General features: G+C 32.2%; 1 protein-coding gene across 1 annotated transcript in view; it reads right to left on the bottom strand.

Moving 5' to 3' along the window:
• Positions 1-11,690: 11,690 nt before the first annotated feature.
• LOC111059685 (protein Gawky) overlaps positions 11,691-20,961 on the bottom strand; it is a 36,845-nt gene continuing 27,574 nt past the window's right edge. Inside the window, exons 20-22 of the mRNA XM_039435047.1 lie at positions 20,093-20,212; positions 18,756-18,953; positions 11,691-13,972 (exon numbers count right to left, since the gene is read on the bottom strand). Coding sequence (XP_039290981.1) covers positions 13,805-13,972; positions 18,756-18,953; positions 20,093-20,212 — 486 coding nt within the window. The 3' untranslated portion in view covers positions 11,691-13,804. The remainder of the gene's footprint in view (positions 13,973-18,755; positions 18,954-20,092; positions 20,213-20,961) is intronic.

Here is a 20,961-nt window from a genome sequence, read left to right as displayed (position 1 = left end):
AATTTTAAACAATATAAAAGTGGATTTTTATAAAAATGAATGTTCAGCTAATTACCCCTTTACACTACTACAAGATAAAAAGAGGAACGATGTGAAGATATGCTTATTTCAGTATTGTTGGCAGGCAATGAGGTACACAAAAATATACAAAGACCCGGTTGCATTTTAACCGTGATTAATTCCACGAGAACCAATCAGAGAAGGCGTTTTTGAAAAGACGGCTTCTCTGATTGGTTCTCGTGGAATTAATCACGGTTAAATTTTAACCCGCTTTTGTGCAACCGGCACAAAGACTTTTCTAAGAAAGCATTGATGACATAAAAAGGAAAAATTGATGACCCAAGAATAATCTTCCAAACATTTTTTTTTGGAAAAGAGAATCACTTCACCTTATTGCCATGTAATTGGAGAAGCTTTTTTGTCTATTTGCACATCGATAAATTGCCAAATATCTGTAATAATGCAACAATCTCAACACTCTCACTGTAAAATTTATTACTGTAAATTAATATTATTTAGCAAGTTTATATACTGTATAGTTTATCGAATAAAAAGACATATTACATTTGTGTCAACCCTTGTACAAGTTTATAAAATAAGCAATCAACCGTATCAGAAATTTACCCTACACATAATACAAATATTAAACTATTTTGGTACCTTAGGTGTAGTATTATATTCTGTCCAATTATTACACTATTATTATAATATATATAAATACACAGACACAAGTGCTCTAACAAGTAGTAAAGATAGATTTCATACTATAACTATTACCATTAATGACTATGTTGTGTAATTTAAATTATGATATTTGGAGTTACTTTACTTCTTTTTTCACTAAGTTAATATATATATATAGATTTTATTAAGCACACAGATTTCCAACATGAAAGGGTATCACAACAATTAGATTAGAAAACATGTCAATATATAATATATAGTAATGATCATTTTTCATCCATAGTTTTTTCTGTTTATTTTCATTCACAAACACATTCGCTCGTCAATTTGTGTCGCTAAGTAGAGGCAATGTTACAATGTTCAATGTCTTTTAAATCCCAAAAGCAGTTCGGAAGATCTTGTCTAGTCTGTAGGTTTTTCGTTTCACAATTATTATTATTACCGTATTATTATAAATAGAGCTTGTACTGAGATGAACTACTTATTAGTAGAATAATTTATTGTTTGTTTTAAAAAACGTGCCAACAGTCTTCGATAGGAGGAAATAATTATTAATGTCCAGCGCATTCATTCAAAACCCGTACATGATTAATCCTAAAATACACACATATTCATACATTATTTCTAGTTGGTATTCGAGAGATAATACAGAAGATTGAAATGTTTCACTCGTTTAGGGAAACCCCAAACCACGACTAATCTTACATCTTAACAACTAACAGACAAAATATTAATATTTTTACTATGGCAATTGCTTTATATAGGCGATCAATGTATCCACACATTGTTTTAAAAATACTAATGATAAGTTTACTTATTTTTCTCTTTAAAAATTACACAATTCCTAGTGACAAAACAATATTGTACTGGGAAACAAAAACAAAAACTATACTCTTAGTTATTATTAGTATCAACAGTATCTTAATTGGTAATAGAAAAATAAACTGTTGATTTTTTTCAAATTTCAAATTGTTAAATTCGTAACATGGTTTTGGTAAGTAAGCGTTTTGTTCACCAAGAACCAGCTGAAGGATTTTTGATATTTTTTTTAGAGAGAGATGAAACTATTCAAAGTAAACCTATCTCCCATTTCTAGTCAATACTTTTTCAATTTTTTTTGTCAATGTTCTCCATTTTCTTTCAACTCATTGAGTATTAATCTTTATTCAGTCAACAAACAAGTTTGTCAAATTTCAATCGCTGTTACATAAATTTATGTAATTATTATAAAATTCATTTAATTATCATTTGGTGAATGATGTAACAAAACAATACATGTACCACAGTAGTATTATAATTATTTGGTAGCGCATTTTCGTTTACATTACAGAAAGAATGTTATGTTATGTTAATTCACTCACTAACTTGTACTATATTGGAATACATATACAAATATAATATGTTAAAGAAAGACTTTGACTCGGACATTTTTTTCTCTAAATTAGGGAAGACTGTGCTGCTAACATTTTCTAATTTATCAACAAAAAAATTGACACCGCCCTAGTTAATAGGAACACAAAATTATGTTGTTTGAGAAAAAATGTATTAAAATGTGTGTTTTTTAGCAACACACATGGTCCCGTTAAATCTATCACTTGAATAAATTCTAAATTTGTTCAGGCGGAGTACTGAGAACCTACAGAAGTTTACGTTTATTTATTCAAATTTCGCAATTGACTTAATTTTTCAAGGAAATTGATAATTTTTGCTGTAAGTTAATTGGCCCAGCTATGTTTCAGTATTTATTCCACGAGTTCAATTAATTAATCAATCAATTTCATTAATATGCGTTCAAACACAACGGATTATAGACCGTTAATAAGAATATCTAAGATTTTCTTTTGATAAACATTAATTTTGGCAAGAAATCTCCTATAATAAAATTCAAATCTACAATGCATTTTGAATTCAACAATACTGTACATTCAAAAAACATTAGACTACCTTTAGAATATCTCAACTGATTAGACAGACCGTAGTTTCATTCATGATATATCCAAAGTTTTGGAAGCCTATCTGCTAACCAATATCTCTTGGTTTAACAGAAATCAAAATCAATTCTGATTTTTCTTTTCAAGATGACTTATATTTGATAGGCCTAGCGAGGTTCAACAAATGTTCAAACTTCAATTATAGATTTAAATTACTTTTCAACGACAATTACTAACGTTAATGATAACCCATTCGTTTGGTAACTCACAATGATTACATCTAGCTTAGAAAATATATAGAATAACAGAATGGGTTCTTCTAACATCTATCATATTATATAATTCACTAATAAGACCAGAAATGAGATTAATTTGTCTATCAAGTATCATTACGAAATTTAGAGTTGCAATTATTCTGCTAAATTTGCTAAACGAATTGAACACAACGTGATTCAATAAACATAGAAAAATTAAAACATAAATTGAATAGACACAGGAATGTTGAGTTTCATTAATGAATTCGAATACTTAATAATTAATTAAGGCCTCAGTTTGCAACAACGAGATGGTTACAATAAACTAAATTCAAGTTTACAGATTACGATAAAGCATGATTCGAAGATTCTGTCTAGAAGTGTGGAGGGGGTTGAAGTACAAAATTATAATAATCAAAGATTTTGAGAAATTTGTACCAATAAACCCCCACCACATTGCTCTTATCCGGGGCTGATTCTCAAAATTATCATCATTAACACTGACTAGCTTGCGAGAAATATTATTCAAAAACACAGCGATTTTTTTCATTTATTGCCAAGGAAAGCTGTGAACTTTTTGAAAAGACACACCGTATTTCTGTTAACGTTTACATGATAACACTGGCAGACATAATAACATTAATCTAAGACTATTCTGGATGGCAGTAGTATCTTGGAGTAGTTGATCATAACCTAACTATCAAGGAAACTCAAATTTATCAGTCGAATGCACTGTCCAACATACCCAACATACACTCACTCAAGTCATACATACTCGAACAGTGCACCTCTGAATCTATCAAACAATAATTATAAATAAAAAGTTAAAAGTGTACCGTAGTTTCGACCAAGTCTTACTTTACAACTACCTAGAGAGAACAAAAATCTCAGAAGTTCAACACAAACACACACTCACTAGATATGAATATTATCAAATTATTTGGAATTTACTCGGCTTTAAACCTTGAAAATGTTACTCACTTAGTCTCTAAAATTACTTTGATTACTGAACACGTTATTTAAATTGCACTCAAATTGTTTGTATTTCCCTCAAAAGGCACTGAATGACCGCAACAATTTTTTTGTGTTTATCCGGTTTCTTGTCGAAGTCATCTTATCACAACCGTAATCATCATCATCATCATCATTTGCGATTACCAGATTCGAAATTTGAATTTTATTGATTTGAAAAATTGCAGGCCTGGTTGATTGGTGTGTGAGAGTGAGAGAGAATGAGAGAGCAATCAAACCCTCTCTCATTAGTCAGGCAGGTTCGTTGATTAGAATTCAATCAATTAGAATTAATTTCGTAGATTAAAATGTGCCATTAATCAATTAAAACACCCTGTCATAATGAATATGATACAATTGTTATACCCAAAGTTGCGAATGAGAAGCTTGAAAATGTTGGTAAGATTACATGAGGCGCCAATGCCCAATCATCACAATCAATAGGCTACAAAATATAGACAGAAATTGACAACAAAATTTAGACAAAATCATCAACATCACACACCTAAATTGAGCAAATTTTTATGAAAAAATACCCACAAAACTTAGTAATTATTGTGATGCAGCAAACTAAGAGAAACTAATAATAATTATAACTGAAACAAGATTGTAAGATGAAGACTAAAGTAAAATAGTTTAGTCAAATGTACCAGTCTAATAGGTTACAAAATGGAAACATTCTTGTACATAAACTCACAATAATTAAAAAATAATTACCCTAAAACAAAACTAGATTAGACACTAAGTAACTGAAACAAATTGCACTAGAGACAGTAGGGGGTATTATGATCTCAAAAAATTACTTCTCAACATTATTTAGTTACATACCAAATCAACTACAGGCTACAGAAGATGTGAATGAATTTCCTCATCAATATTTTACTACTACAAAATCTAAAAGTTAAATCTCTCTCGAATACCAACTTACATCACTATCTTACTGACTATTATTATGATTATTTCCCAGGTTTGGAAACAAATGCATTGCTATCATCAATACACACACACTCACGCACATTTACACTAGTGCGCACGCACACACACATGTCAACAATAATAAATTCATACTAATTGGGTTGGCAACCTTGTTGCAACATTTTCAGAAATTATTTTAATATACGCATTGTTGAACACCACCTAGTGATGAGAAACCCGTTAAATTAACTCTAGTTCAAACCTAGTTTAAACTTTAGTTCAAGAATTTATAAAATGGAAAAATATATTTAGTAGTTATACAGATTGAGTTTACTAAGTTTGATACTACGCTTGAAAATGTTATTCGTTTTTTGTCCAGATTTCTTTAAGTAATCGTTTACAACAGTTTTAGATGAGCACCTTAGTTGGAGGATATACTTGTTTACATTAATGCTGATTATAAGCCAAGATTCAAAGAGGTGGTATAGTGTGTTATATATACACACACGTTATATATAGGCAAGCCAATACAAAATGCATTGCATTGCAGTCTGTCATTTTTTAGCATTCAGTCAACAAATTTCCAAGTTTTGTTTTTAGAAATAACTTCTCTGACCCCGCCAGATTTAGTTAGTTTCATACGTCCCAGTATAATTATTTCACTCGAATTTTAGGATGATTTATTCGTTTAGTGCAGTAATGAAAACAACATTACATTCACTTACAACTAACAGGATGAAAAACTCAACATAATAGCAAAACAAAAACATCTCCTTCTTCGTCCGTTCTGAATAAATTGGTATCAACTATCTCTCTTGTGATAAAAAATAACAGTATAATAAAAATTAAACTAATGAAAACCCAAAAACCCTATAAATACTTCTTAAAACCTATCACTTAAACACTGAACGAGATTAAAACACTAGTTTTATATCTCACTATATATATACATTCATTCCCACTCCTTCAGGGTGGAGGATACTACTTAAATTCAACCAATATAGATATAATTGCTTCAGTAGTAATTGTAATTAATAATAATAATCAATCAATTATGAGATAACATTTTGTACATGATTTGTGAGTCCTTTAACCTACAATCACATTACAGTAGAACAACTCAGTGAAAAGTTGTCCATTCAGCAATTTATCCACTAAATCAAACCGATAGTTAATTAAACTTTAATTAAATAATAATGATAATTTATGTAACAACAAGCGTATGTATCATATGAGTACAACGAGTTACCTAACTTAGTTATTATTCACATACTGTCAATAAGTAAATGATGGAAGAAAACTAACTATACAAGGTTTTGAAATTTCTCAACGGGAATGAATGTCTTAAAACATTGATCGTTGGTTAGCTAACGGCCGAAACTGATCACAATCAGTTGACCAGAGATTAAGTGGCCAGAATCATGAACTAATCAAGAGATTAAGCGACCAGAATCGTGAACTAATCGGAGATTAAGCGACCAGAATCATGAACTAATCAGAGATTAAGCGACCAGAATCATGGACCGATCACATAAGAGACTATTTGATCAGGATCATAACTCATCACAATCGAGATTAAGATAAGTAATCGCAATCAGTTGATTCAAGATTAATCGCAGTTAATCCAAGATTAATCGTAGTTAATCCAAGATTAATCGCAGTTAATCCAAGATTAAGCGACAGTAATAAATTCTGACAAACAAGAACACATTGGAAGGAATTATCGAGAAGAGATACTACTAAAGAAGACTCACAAGTAAAAGAAGACTGATCAACTGAGTTTAAGATGATTCACTTTCAAAATCATCTCAAGATTATTTGGAAAATTGTGAGAAATTCAGACTTTACAACATTTAATACACTGTAAATGCACATCTCAAAATACTACTACAAACATCCTGTTCAATATTATTTTAAATGTGGTGTTATCATCATCTGTCTTCTACAAAAACGGGGTTTGATATTACAATAATTCATTTTGTCAACTACAATAATTATTACAATCAGCGGCAAAAATTGTATTTTATTCTAAAAAAACACGACTTTACCTACAGATAACGAATGAACTTCTACTACAAATACACACACGTATAATCACAATTTTAGCGCATCCATAGTTTTCAAAAATCATTGCCATCTTGAGATATTTTTTGCAGAATATTAAAAGAAACCCTGCAGTTTCTTACACTGATTGGTAGAGGGTGTGGTGTTTATATTTATAAAAACATATACTATGTATTCCTAGTATTGATATTTTCACCTCGGCGGCATAGACACAATAGAAATTTAGACATTATTACACACGAAAATATACATTATTCTCCCAAAAAAATTGATTCGTTATGGGCGGGGACTGATCACGTACTTGTATAGACGGGTGAGCAGATACACGTACTTTCGGAATTTTATCACAATAAATATTGCTGTAACGCTACGTGAATAATTGCTGCAATATACTCGGCTAAACTATGTTTTTGGAAAGAGAAGAAAGATAAGATCCAGTAGTTGTTTGAGAGAGAGAGAAACGACATCCTACAATACCTTACGAAATGATCAACAGTCTTTAGAAGAGTTAGGTCAGATCAAAACAATCTCTAAGAGGCTAATCTAAAGAATATTGAAGAGAGATAGGACGAAGAAACTTTACACACAATACCTTAAAACTGTTCGTAGGCCTACACTGATAATAATGATTGACAAGATAGTAGAGTAAGTTTAACAATAGGATTGAGCTTTTTGTTTTTCCGCCTTGAATGGTTGTAGCGCTGATTTAAATGCACCTAAACTGCATTCGCTTGGAATGCATACAACTGCATAATGCAGTTTTCGACGGACGACAGAGATAGATTGCAGTTTTACACAAACTTTTTTAAATCTTCAAACTACTATTGATGTAATATGAGCGCGGGGAGGCAAGCAATGTATCTTAAATTATTTCTACTTGTTTTTTCGTTTCTTTTTGTGTAACTTCAATCGAAACTGATCGTTTTTTTTTATAAATTGTTCAATTTTTTACAATATTTTACTACTACACAGCACTCGTTATAATCACACACAACAAAGAACACATCATGGGATCACAGAGTACACATTGTTGGTCAAATAATACATATTGCGTCTTCGTTCCAGTTTCATCAATTTTTGATAATTTATCAGAAATTTAAGTTACTTCCCTAGAGAGTTTAAATTTAAACACTTTCAACATTGATGCTTTTTGGATGATATTGTGTGCTGTACAGACTGAAGCAGACAAATAGCTACATCCATCCCAACTAATCGATAAATAATAATTTTGAACAAACCAAGTTCTCAAAATAAATAGTTTAAAGTAATTAACTAATAAGAATTACTGGGTTGGTCTTTTCAAAGAAGAATAAAAATATTCCATCAGAATGAAGTTTTTCCAGAATTAAAACTTAGTAAAAGAATCGACTTCGATTTTTGTTTTGAATACAATTTAGAGCTTTCAAGCTCTAAAAATTTGTCAAAACTGTTCACTTAGGAAGTTCGATTAGAAGCAATTGTTTGAAATGATACAAAATCAAGAGGAAAAGAAAATTTTAGAGCAGCATTTAATTCAACCCAAAAAAAGCTTTAGGCTAGCTACACACACATCGTTTTTTTTTCGTTCGGTATTTTACCGTCCTTATAAATTCTATTAGATTAAACAGATGATGTTAGTCAAGCTCTGTTCAATCTGATAGAATTCATAAAGACGGCTAAATATCGTACGAACAAACACCGATGTATGTGTGCGGGCCTTAGGCTTGTGCAAGGGTGGTAGAAAAAATAAAAATGCCAGGCCTAACCTGGAATCAAACCCAGGTCAAGTAAGAGAATGAACAAATAAAAAGGTTACAACTCAGTTTACGAAAAAAGTTTAATACAGTTTCAAAAACCTATTATAATAAATAAAAAGCTAAATAATTGATAACAATAACACAAAACGGTTGACAGATATAGATATAGTAACATTGTCTGCTCTCAATCTTCCAGTCTTGGCTTAGATAGTAACCTACAAAAATGTTCAAGAAATCTCTACAAAACTTTGCTTCAACTTTTAGAAAAATAAGAAACGTTCCACTACTACAACACACAATAGATAGATTTTCAATGAGACAACAATTAAAAATTAATATCTAATAATAAGTCCTATAGTAGTTTTATTCATGTGCTAAAAGTAATGTTTAATAATAGTTTGTATATTATAATATACGAGTGGCACTTTTACATTGCATTCAGAAGAGAGGAAAATTCAAACTAAAAATTCAACTGTGGTGTTTCAACTTAAATTGAATTTAAAATTCAATAATATGGTGGTCAACACTGTATGCCACCTCCGCGCTTCAAATTTGAATCTTTAAATTTTATGGACTGGTTGTGTGATATAAATTTACGGGTTTGTACATTAATTTCTACTCAACATTGGCACTTAACATTGCTATTTTGAAAATTTCACTCACAACACAATTTAAAATAAAATAAAACTGAAAACAAAACGAAAAGTATTTGAATCCTTCAAATTTTAAGTAGATGATTATTGGTGGGCTAATAGAGAATATTTGCTTAAAGCAACTCCCAACGTTTTTGTTCAAAACAGTGATTTACGTGGGGGCCGTTTTAAAATAAAAAGATAAAATATTGTGAAATGCAATACAAAATTAAAACAAAAAAATACATTCTTGATCACAAAAATCAAATTTGGAATCTTCCTAGTAAAGCTTGCGCGGACTGTTCCACATACAAAAAAACCATTAATACTTGAATTTTCTCAAAAGTTTAAAATTTCGAGCACAACGATATAGTAGATTGCTCCTCATGATATTCATAGATATATTAATGATAATATGTAGATTATTAATTATTATAACACTCAGTCCAATCTGATTGTAAGATCGTGTGGTTTACATTAATAATTTTAAAAAACAAAAAAGGATGGCTTTCGAATATTATTATATGCTTACTAATTATTATGCTTATTATTTGATAATACGTTTAAGATGACAAGAGATAAGAGTGGGGGAGATCACAGAGGTATGCATTTCTTCTTATTTATCTCAATCATCATCATAATCATCAACAGACACTTTCAGACCAAACGTAAAAAACAGTTATGCGCATGCGCGCGAACAAACAACTAGGCTACACTTGACAATTAATTACTCATTATTATTATTAATATTCATCGTAAGTTTTTGGTAAAAAATATTGCATGTTTTCTTCACTGAGGCAACTGACGATCAATTATTGTTTACATACTACTTTAGCAGAAATTTTTGATTCGTTTCAATACTCTACATAATTATATATATATACTGTTTGAAAAGCATTTTTTTCGATATTTTTTGTCATTTGATTGGAAAACAAGTACTTAGTAGTCAAAATTAAACAATTAGCGATACACTTCTGTGTAAAATTGAACAAATTAAAAAAATAAGAAACGAAAACAAACTTTGCAATAGGAATAATAATTATTTCAACAGCCATTTCTAATCAAATATTACGCTGAGATACAATATACATACACAGTATTATTATTTTTAGTATGAGATATACATATTGAACAGCCTTCATCTTGTATCTTTTTCTTTATAAAATAAAGTTAATGAAATGTAACATTTGAGTTTTTATCACATTAAATTAACACGCCGCCCTTTAGACGTGCACTGGACATCTTATATCATCAGTATTTATAATATCATACGTACAATAGCCTATAATGTACTCGAATTTTAGTAAAACTTACAAATCTACCTCACATCCGCACACACACACACACATACACATTCCTAACTTGGTTCACCTTAATGCCTAATTCTTGATTATTACAAACAACTAACGCTTAATGCTATCACTTAAAATTTACGTGACCAAAAAACTATGACTAATCATCAAATTCACCAAGAATTTGATTCAACATCGTTTAATTCATCCGTGCACACACAACGATAGTGGGGTGGGTGTAGGGGGGAGAGGTTTCACATTATATGATGTTTCAAGGTACAGTCATAACGGCAGGTTATTTAACCCCTTCACCCCTAGCACCAGAGAATAAAACAGATGTTTTCCTAACAATTAATTTTTGGTACAAATTGGCTGACGGGACAGCTGTTCTTTCTCCCACTCTCTTATTTTCATCACCATTCCAACTGTCTGTCCTTTTTCAACTTATCCTAAAACATAAACTAGCCTAGTCCCTAACTATCAACCAGTAGTAATCAATCAGCATCAGATTAATAGACAACAGTAAATTCATCAACTCAAAGTATACTATTGATAATAAATTAAATCGTCATTCGATATATATTTCTTATAAACTAGCTAAACATTAATAAACTCTTCTTAAAAACTAGACAGTTCACAAGACTATAAACCTTTTAGTTTTCAATTAAAATTGGCATAATGAATAGTTTCAAATCTTACAGTTAGTTTCTTGAATTTTCCTAAGCATTAATTATCATGTTAAATACATTGACAAAGTGAAAGATAGTAATGCACAAATGAAATCACATCATATTGATTATATTATCTTATTGATTAAACCATTATTTATACACACACACACACACCCACACATCAACTTGTTTTAGAAAGCGCGTCGTGTGAAATTCGTTGATGAAACCATCGGGCAACATTTAAAACATTCTTCGCTAGAATTTCATTTGGGAAGACTTTTGATAATTCAATTCAACAGCAGGAGGGGCAGATTAGACAGAGAGGAAGGGAGGTTGACCACCCCCACCCTAACTAATCACTTGCACTTCAAAATGGTTTCACCAAAGATTTCAGATCAACAGAGCTGCATCAACAAGTCTGTCACAGTTCCCGGTAACTGTTACTCTCATCAATAACGGTTACACACTCGCACACCAGGAGCAAAAATATATTATAGCTATACATTATCGCGTTGAATCTTGTGCAACTTCATCGTAATAATTATATAGTTGGAGGTATCAGTAGCTTTACAATAAAAATTTGGTCTTAAATAAAAATGACAAACACCTATAAAAGCCACACACAATTCACAGCACAAGTTTTACTACTCAACGAAAGAAAAGTTATTCCCCTTCATCATTGTAATAATAATTATACTATCAATATTATATTATCAACGACACGTTTCTATCTGACATGGAGTGTGCATCGAGCCACACCTACAACTAGTTTCAATTATCAATTATTATTATTATTATTAATTATCAGCCTATTTCAGTGAATACATTTAGCAATCCATCTATTGTATGTATTTGCAATTATGAACACACGTCATTGTAGAAGTTGATTTTCAAATATAAATACAAACATTCACCCACACTCACTCACATCCACACACACACACACTAACTCAAGAATCGATGCTCTACTTTATAATAGACAATATCAAGTTGATAATTATAATAAATGAACTGTATAATATTCTTTACTATTAAATGACAATTTGACATTATTCTGAATAATATATATATTTTCTTTCAAGATATATATATTGAATTTCGTCATCGTTCTCATCAATCAATCTACATACATGTATAGTATATAAATATAAAATATTTCTTTACTTAAATATAATTATTAAATAAATTTATATGTTTAAATTTTCAAATACTTTTGACAAACAGTCTGATTGTAGCTTTGTTGGTTTAGGAACCCATTTTTCTACATTTTTTTTCAATATACTTTTTCATTTTTTTGGGCGAGTTCCTTCAAAGTAATAGTAATAATAATAATAATTATAATAGTACAATAATCATAATATTCTAATAAATAATGGCAAAATAAAATTTGAAATTCCATCACTTTAAAAGCGAGAAAGGTAATCAGTATAATATAATATTCGAATGAATTGTCAATATTCATTCTACTACTAAATACACTGGACAATTTCAGTGTACCGTTCACACAAATAAAATAAATCAGTGGAAGATGATAATGGTTGGGAGGGGGGAGGGGCGCGAGTGAGAGGCAAATACTGGGTGAATAGCAAGAGAGAGAGAGAGATAGAAAACACCCAACACTACCCTCTCACTCGCATTCCCACTAAAAATCGGACTACAGTTTAAAAGAGCGGGTGCACAGCTCACGGGCTCACACCGCCAACTTACTGTTAATTACATTAATAATGAGATCAGGAATAATATTTAAAAATAATACACAAGAACACTGACGACGGATAGGTGGTAGGGGTAGGGGTAAGGGTAGGGGAAGGTTGAAACATCTATGCCACTAGTAAAGAGCTCACAACAAAAACTAACCTCAAATCAAATCACGATTTCAATTCGAGACACAACTAAAATTGGTCAAACTCAAACAATGTCAACGGAATGAACGAGAAACCTTCGTCGTGTCTAAATCTAATACTGAAATATAGACTCAACTAAAATCAATCACACATTGTCAACACGATAAATAGACTTAAACTTTGTAAGATATTATCGAACTTGAATCGCAATTTGACCTGTTCTACTTTTTTGAACAAGTTACTTTATGAAACGGTTATTTTATGAAAAGGTTACTTTATGAAAACTTAAACTTTGTCAGATATCATCGAACTTGAATCGCAATTTGACCTGTTCTACTTTTTTGAACAAGTTACTTTATGAAACGGTTATTTTATGAAAAGGTTACTTTATGAAAAGGTTACTTTAAGAAACGGTTACTTTAAGAAACGGTTACTTTATGAAGAAGCTACTTTATAAAGTTATTTTCTACTTCTCCAATTTTTCAAGCAGACATATCATGATGATGATAAACTTTTCATGATAATCAATCATACATCAGAGTTAAGATTTACTAATGAAGATCAGCATCTTGAGCTAACAAATCAGAGTCCTTCAACACTTTCAAGGTTACGTTCAAGAAAAACTTTACAAGATGACCAAGGCTACGTTCAACGAAAATATTGGATATTGGTGCAGCCCTTACTAGTGGCATAGACTGACCGACGAAATCATAAAGTTAAACATAATGTCAATAATAAGATGACGACTTATCAGCTGCCTCCGATGGTATTCACATAGACTCGCCGCCCAGGAGGTCGGGGGGCAAGAATGAGTTGAGGGAGGCTGTGGAAGGAGTGGAGCGGTCAGAGTCGAGGGCCGCCCCCCACAGCGAGGAGGACGTGCCGCCTCCGCCTCCACCTCCCCAAAGCTGGCTTCCGCTTCCCCATGTATCCACCACCTAATCCAAACATACATACAAATTAGACTATAAACACCTATTTTATTGTCTTCTTTCTTTAGGGCTACTTTTAATATAAATAGAAATATATTTGGATAAATAGAAATACATTAATATAAATCTTTATCTTATCGTGTGCAGTAGGTGGCTAGCCGAATTTTTCATGAGTAACGAAGTTGTTATTTTATTTTTCTACCCAATCCAATGCCTTTTGAAGTAGGTGATACAGTTGATGTTGGTATCTATGATACGCTGGAGGTTCAAGATATTGCTAACTTCAAGCCGGATAACTATTTAAATAGTAATACAGAGAGTTTACTCAACTTATTGCATATGAACATAAGGAGTGTTAATAAAAATTTTGATCAATTTATATGTTACCTGAACCAGTGTGAAACAAAATTTCATGTGATAATTTTATCAGAAACATGGATAACTGAGGACTCTCAATGTAATTTTATTATGGATGGATACCGAACTATATATAAAAAATCCAAATATTCAAGAAGCGATGGTATCTGCTTGTTTATTGACAATAGCATCATAGACTTCGAACTGATTGATTTAGAAATAGATAAAGCTAACTCGATTGCAATTACATTCACATTTCTAGATAAGAAGTATACGCTGTTGTCTGTCTATCGCTCACCTTCACTTAATATTGTTGATTTCATAAACAGTTTCGACTCTCTTTTGCAAAATACTAATAATGGAAATACATTTTGGTGCTAGGAGACATGAATTTGAACCTATTAGAAAATTGCAATCTAACGAACGAATACTTGAGTGCTGTTCATTTAAATGGATTCAAATCCTACATAAATATACCAACAAGAATTCAAAATAATACTAAGACATGTATTGATCATATATTTCAAAGATAAGAATATAAATCCTGAAAACATATTAGCAACTGTAATCGAATCAAATATTACTGATCATTTTTGCACAACCATCCATTTAAATCAGAATAACAAAAAACTAAGAGTATTTCATCGACTAATGATATAGTCAAAATTGATTATGAAAAATTATGTCGTAGCTTAGAAGAAGAAAGATGGGATAAGATATTAATAGCAATACTGAAGACATTGATGAGTTAGTGGATGCTTTTATAAATACACTCACGGACCACATTAAACTTAGCTCACGATCTTTTAAGATACCTCATAAAAGAAAACCACTGAAGCCATGGATAAGTCAGGGCATTATTAATTCTATAAGAAAGCGAGACAAGATGCATAGGAAACTGACTAAAGAACCATTTAATATTAGATTGAAGGAGGAATATAAGCGATATAGAAACACTCTGAACATTTTGATCAAAAAAGCAATATCAAAAGCAATAATCAAAAGTTTCTCAATTATAAAGGTAATATTAAGAAAACTTGGGATTGCATAAAAGAAATTACCAAAACCAAAACTAAAGAATTTGAAGCTAGAATTGAAGCTGTCGTACTAAATAAACATTTTGCAACAGTAGGCCAGAAATATGCTAAAAACCTAATTCAAAATAATATAATTGAAATTCCCGAAACAATCTCACCTAGAACCTTACATAGCTTTTTTCTAAGCCCAACCAACGTTACAGAAATAAATAAATACATTCATGAGCTAAAACCAAACTCTTCTCCAGGTGCGGATGGCATAAGTAGCATATGTCTAAAGAAAATTTCAAACTATATTGTTTGTCCTCTTGAATTCATAGTTAATAGATGCTTTCTACTAGGATATTTTCCCAGAAAATTTAAAGTAGCCTTAATAAAACCGATTCCTAAATCCAATAAACTTGATGATCCACAAAATTATAGACCTATTAGTCTACTCAGCAACTTGTCTAAAATCATGGAAAAAATTATAAAAGCAAAACTGTTGAATTTTCTTGAAAAAAATAAATTTATTGAGGGCAACCAGTATGGATTCCAAAAAGGTAAATCTACCAAGGATGCTGTGTTACATTTGACAAGTATAATCGACAAAAATTTCAATAGTAATAAAAAAACACTTGCTGTATTCTGTGACTTAGCGAAGGCGTTCGATACAATACCACATTCTATCTTGTTAAACAAGTTGGAAAATAGTGGAATAAGGGGGATAGCGAAAAAACTATTCGCAAGCTATTTGAAGGATCGAACCCAAATTTTGGAAACTGATATCCAGATTATTAAAGATTATGGTCTGCCACAAGGCACTGTACTATCGCCTCTTATGTTTTTGATTTATGTGAATGATTTATTGAAACTACGCATTCCGAATGGTATTGCTCTATCTTTTGCCGATGACACTGCTTTAATCTTTTCTGGCTCAACTTGGGATGAAACATTCAACTGTGCAAATCGCGGTCTCTCAGTGGTCAAGTCGTGGTTAAAAAGTCATATTCTAACATTAAATACAATAAAAACTAAATATATAACTTTTTCGCCTAATAGAAGCGGTCAACCTTCAGAACATTTAAAACTAATAATACATAATCATAACTGCGACACTCCCAACTGTACTTGTTCAACTATAGAAAGAGTTAAGTCAATGAAATATTTAGGAATTACGATTGATCAGCATATTAAATGGGACATTCACATCCAAAATCTTGTTATAAATTAAAATACTTGATTACAATATTTTACAAAATTAATCAATTGAAAGACTTGAACATTCTCAGAACAATTTACAATGCATATGCTCACTCAATCTTCCACTACAATATAGAAGTATGGGGAGCAGCCTTTGACACCCATTTCAATAAACTTTTTACTATTCAAAAGCATATCATCAGGGCTGCGCTAGGAAGACCAAGACGCTATCCTAGCAGACTAATATTTGATGAGATAAACTTACCAACGCTTCGCCAAACGTACATAACAAACTTAATTATATTCATAAATAAAAATACACATCTATTTACTCAACGCAATGTCACTTACAATTTAAGACCAGCAAGTGTAAGTGCTTACAGTATAAATTTCACTGCATTGACAACCAGCAATCATCAATTCAAGTTCCAGAGCGATAAGCTAATAAATAGAATACCAGACGATTTCATTAGGGATAAAGTTACAAGTAATAAATTAAATAAAATAAGATCCTGGGTAAAAGAGAATTACTTTTTTAAAATCGAAAACTAAATTACTATAATTATAACTTGTTTTTAACACGCTCAATTTAAACTGGTTTTTTTTTTTTTTTTGATTACCTGAAAGAAGAATTTTTTTTTTTTTTATTGTTATTATTATTATATTATTATTATTATAATTTCTATATTAGCCTACCTATTTCTATTATTGGGCTTGTTGATTTTTGATTCAAGAATTGATTTTTGTTTTTATTTATACATATCTTTGGTTTTTGGTTTACTATCTTTTAGTTTGTAGCCTATTTTAGAATATTATCACGGCAAATGTACAAATAATTTAAAGAATATTTTCGAACTCGTGGCTGGAGCTCAAGGCTTCTTTTTCCAGCCACACCAATGTATATTAGTTGATAAGTGTTATTTTGTGAATTTGTAGTGAATTGGTAAATAAATAAATTTGATTTGATTTTGATATTAATCTGACTACCCTTATGGACAAAATAATTTTCAAGGGTACTCAGATTAATATTTTTATTTATATTAAACCTATTTGAAAAAAACAGGAAAATTGCAATCACTTCTAATATTAAAAACTGTCTAAATACGGATTGATCGGTTATGAAAATATGTTTTTCAATAAGACAAAACTACGACAGTAACAATTTATTAATTTTCTCAAACGTCATATTGCTATTTAAATATTTGAGAGAGAACCTTGAGCTATTCCTCTCCCGAATTTAAATTGAATAACACATGCAAGTGAAGTATGGGTCTTCACTTTCATAACACAATTTCCAATTCAAAAATATCCATTAAAATCAATGATTTCCAATGAATAATTTTTTTCATCGAATCGATGGATGAATAATATTGTGTACGTTCCATGGTAAATTGATCCAGGTGGATTGTTTCAAATCCAATCACAATTTACCGTTAAAAAGTTCCGCGACCCATGAGAACCATTTTGACAGTAAATGTTCCAAAATCCAATTACCGGTGAATAAATCCTGCATTTACAATCCACCATATCGAGGAGCTTTCATTGGTCGATAGGATGAAACCGTCTGCGCAAGCGCAGATAGCTTGTTGGTCTACCATAGAATACATAATTAAAATAATGTTCAATGAATGATTTCTTCTTTACAAAAATAATTGAGAGTGATGAAGAAGAAGACGTGCACACTTCTCTAGTTGTACAGCAACCTTTGTTCATTTACGCAGCTAGTGAAAGATATCATAGAGAAACAATAGTGTACGTAGATATCCCATGGTATAGGGCGTTTATGTCGCAACTTTTACTGTTAACTCAAGCCGATTACTGTCGATTTTTACTGTTTTGGCCGGGTGAGAGTGTAAGAACGGCACAATATGATAGACAACCAGCGTCACACAGCTTCACGGCAAAGAACTACGTGGACTATCGGCTTGAATTAACATTGAAAATTGCGACATAAATGCCCTATACCATGGGATATCTACTTATGCTATTGTTTCTCTATGACGATACTCTTTCGTGGAAATTTACTCCAAAAGTGCGCGCTAAAAGCTTGAACGAAAGATTTTGAAGTGGCGTTCCATGGAAACAAGTAGTTTTGCACCAGTCACGAGACATGGAACAATTTACAACTTACTGTGTTCCCAGAACGTACCCAATGCTAATCACTGGTTCCTTATGTGTGAACACTGCCATAAGAGTCAACGTTAATCACCAACCTGTTTGGGCTGCGGCTGCCTTGAGGACGACCACGGAGAATTGCCGTCTCCGGCCGCCGCCCCCGCCTGGCTGTTGCCGCCTCCGCCGCCCCCACTGTTGCCCAGCTGATTCAGCAACGCCACAATCTCACGTTCCGGCTGCACGTCCGCAAATATTGTCGTATTACCCAGCACGCAGTTGTTCAATGCGTTTTGCGCCTAAACAACACACCCAATAATTAACAAATATGTCATACCTCAAGAATAAAGCAATAGTTTTATTCTATAATTCAAGAATAAAGCAATAATTTATTCTATAATCCAAGAATAAAGTAATAATTCTATTCTATGATTCAATAACGCAGTTGCACAAAAAAACTATCATTGTACTAGAAAAATTATACACGACTCCGTTAAAAACGTGTTGCTTCTCCCGACACTGGAGGATAACATCAATTTACGGTGGTAAAGCTTGGAATTTTCGAGAAACTTGTCGACATACTTAAATTTCATGTTCATTGGGTTGCGGTACCTATTGGATATTTACTGATTATAACTTTCAAACATAAAACATTGGCAAACACTAAACTAGACAGCCTGAGAGACCGATCGTCGAGTAGAAACCTGCATTAGGGCCGCACCATATTCAGCGTTTTTCCAAGCGATTTCAGATGGCGTTTTTAGAGATGGCAGGGAGGGACGCTCTCTGATTGGCGCCTGAAAAACGTCTCAACAAATGCTAGAGGAAAAGCTAAATGTGTTCTGGCCGTTAGTCTGTATTTTAATATGAGAATCGTTAAGACACTCTTATAACCAAAAGTTATAAACCAGATGATTACAACCGGGTTATCCGATAAACACCATCGACAACCGTGCCAACAATTTGTCGATAACAATATTTATTTATTCAGTTATATAGAATTATTACACTCAAGTGAGAAGGCATAACAGGCTTATGCACAAAACAATATTGTCGGTTCCGACTGAAGGATACTAGTCCTAGGGGCCATCAACGGATTAAATGAACTTTATGGTATTCAGACCAGGTGGGACCTTCCCGCAAGTCTAGTGAGTCACCAGGTGGGACCTTCCCGCAAGTCTAGTGAGTCGCCAGGTGGGACCCTCCCACAAGTCTAGTGAGTCACCAGGTGGGACCTTCCCGCAAGTCTAGTGAGTCACCAGCTGGGACCTTCCCGCAAGTCTAGTGAGCCATTTTGCTCTTAGCACTGTACTTCTTATTTTCCCCTGTTCTTCTATCCATGTATCCAAATTATGTACCCGAAGTTATGCTCACTGAAGAGTATCATCACTAAGCGATCAAATATATAATAACAGTGATATCTAATTTGAGCTAATACCTTGGTGGCCTCCTCTCTTGTGCTATACTTGGCAAAGGCTATTCCGTGAGGCAAGTACATGTGGAAGCTCTGCAGTGGACCATGCTGCACGCACAAAGTCTTCAGTGTCGAGCCGTCAATCTGAAATCAATCAATTAATTATTATTACAAAATCATTTTTGAAACGTACGGTAGAGTCAAGATGAATTCCCACATATCAGTGTCCGTGAAAGTGGCCGGTACAGTAAGAATATTATTCCCATAAGTTCCAATGGGACTCTTCATACTCGCTGAGTGTGAACAGTCCATTCAGAACTCATGAAAATTATATTCTCACTTATACTGATGTATGACAATCCAACTTCATACAGATACTCAAGTACGGGAAGAGAGAACGGAGTACTCTGAAGAAAAAAATAGGTAGTTAGATTGCAGAAGACATACAGAATGGAAAGTCAGTTAGTATCCTGAAGCCAAAAAACTGCCATCTTAAAAGAAAGTCTAGCATTATAATAGTTGCGGTAATTCTAATTTATAACAAGATGGCGCAATCACGTGAAGTGGTCTTGGTGCACTCAAGTCTTGGCGTCATGTAAAATGCATTGGTTAGATTGATACTTTCCATTCTGTATGTATTCTGTGGTAGAGTAGACTTTAGGAGGTAGAACTAGAAATAGTAGAGTGAAACGTAGTAACTGTTGAGATATATAGTAAAATCAATTGGTTAGATTGATACTTTCCATTCTGTATGTATTCTGTGGTAGAGTAGACTTTAGGAGGTAGAACTAGAAATAGTAGAGTGAAACGTAGTAACTGTTGAGATATATAGAAAAATTAATCTGTTTTTATTTTGAGGAATTGATTTGAATTTTGATAGAGTAATAAGAGGC

This window comes from Nilaparvata lugens, chromosome 8, assembly GCF_014356525.2.
Source record: "Nilaparvata lugens isolate BPH chromosome 8, ASM1435652v1, whole genome shotgun sequence".
NCBI lineage: Eukaryota > Metazoa > Arthropoda > Insecta > Hemiptera > Delphacidae > Nilaparvata > Nilaparvata lugens.
Note: the sequence above shows the minus strand (reverse complement) of the source record. Positions and strands in the feature narration are given on the sequence as shown.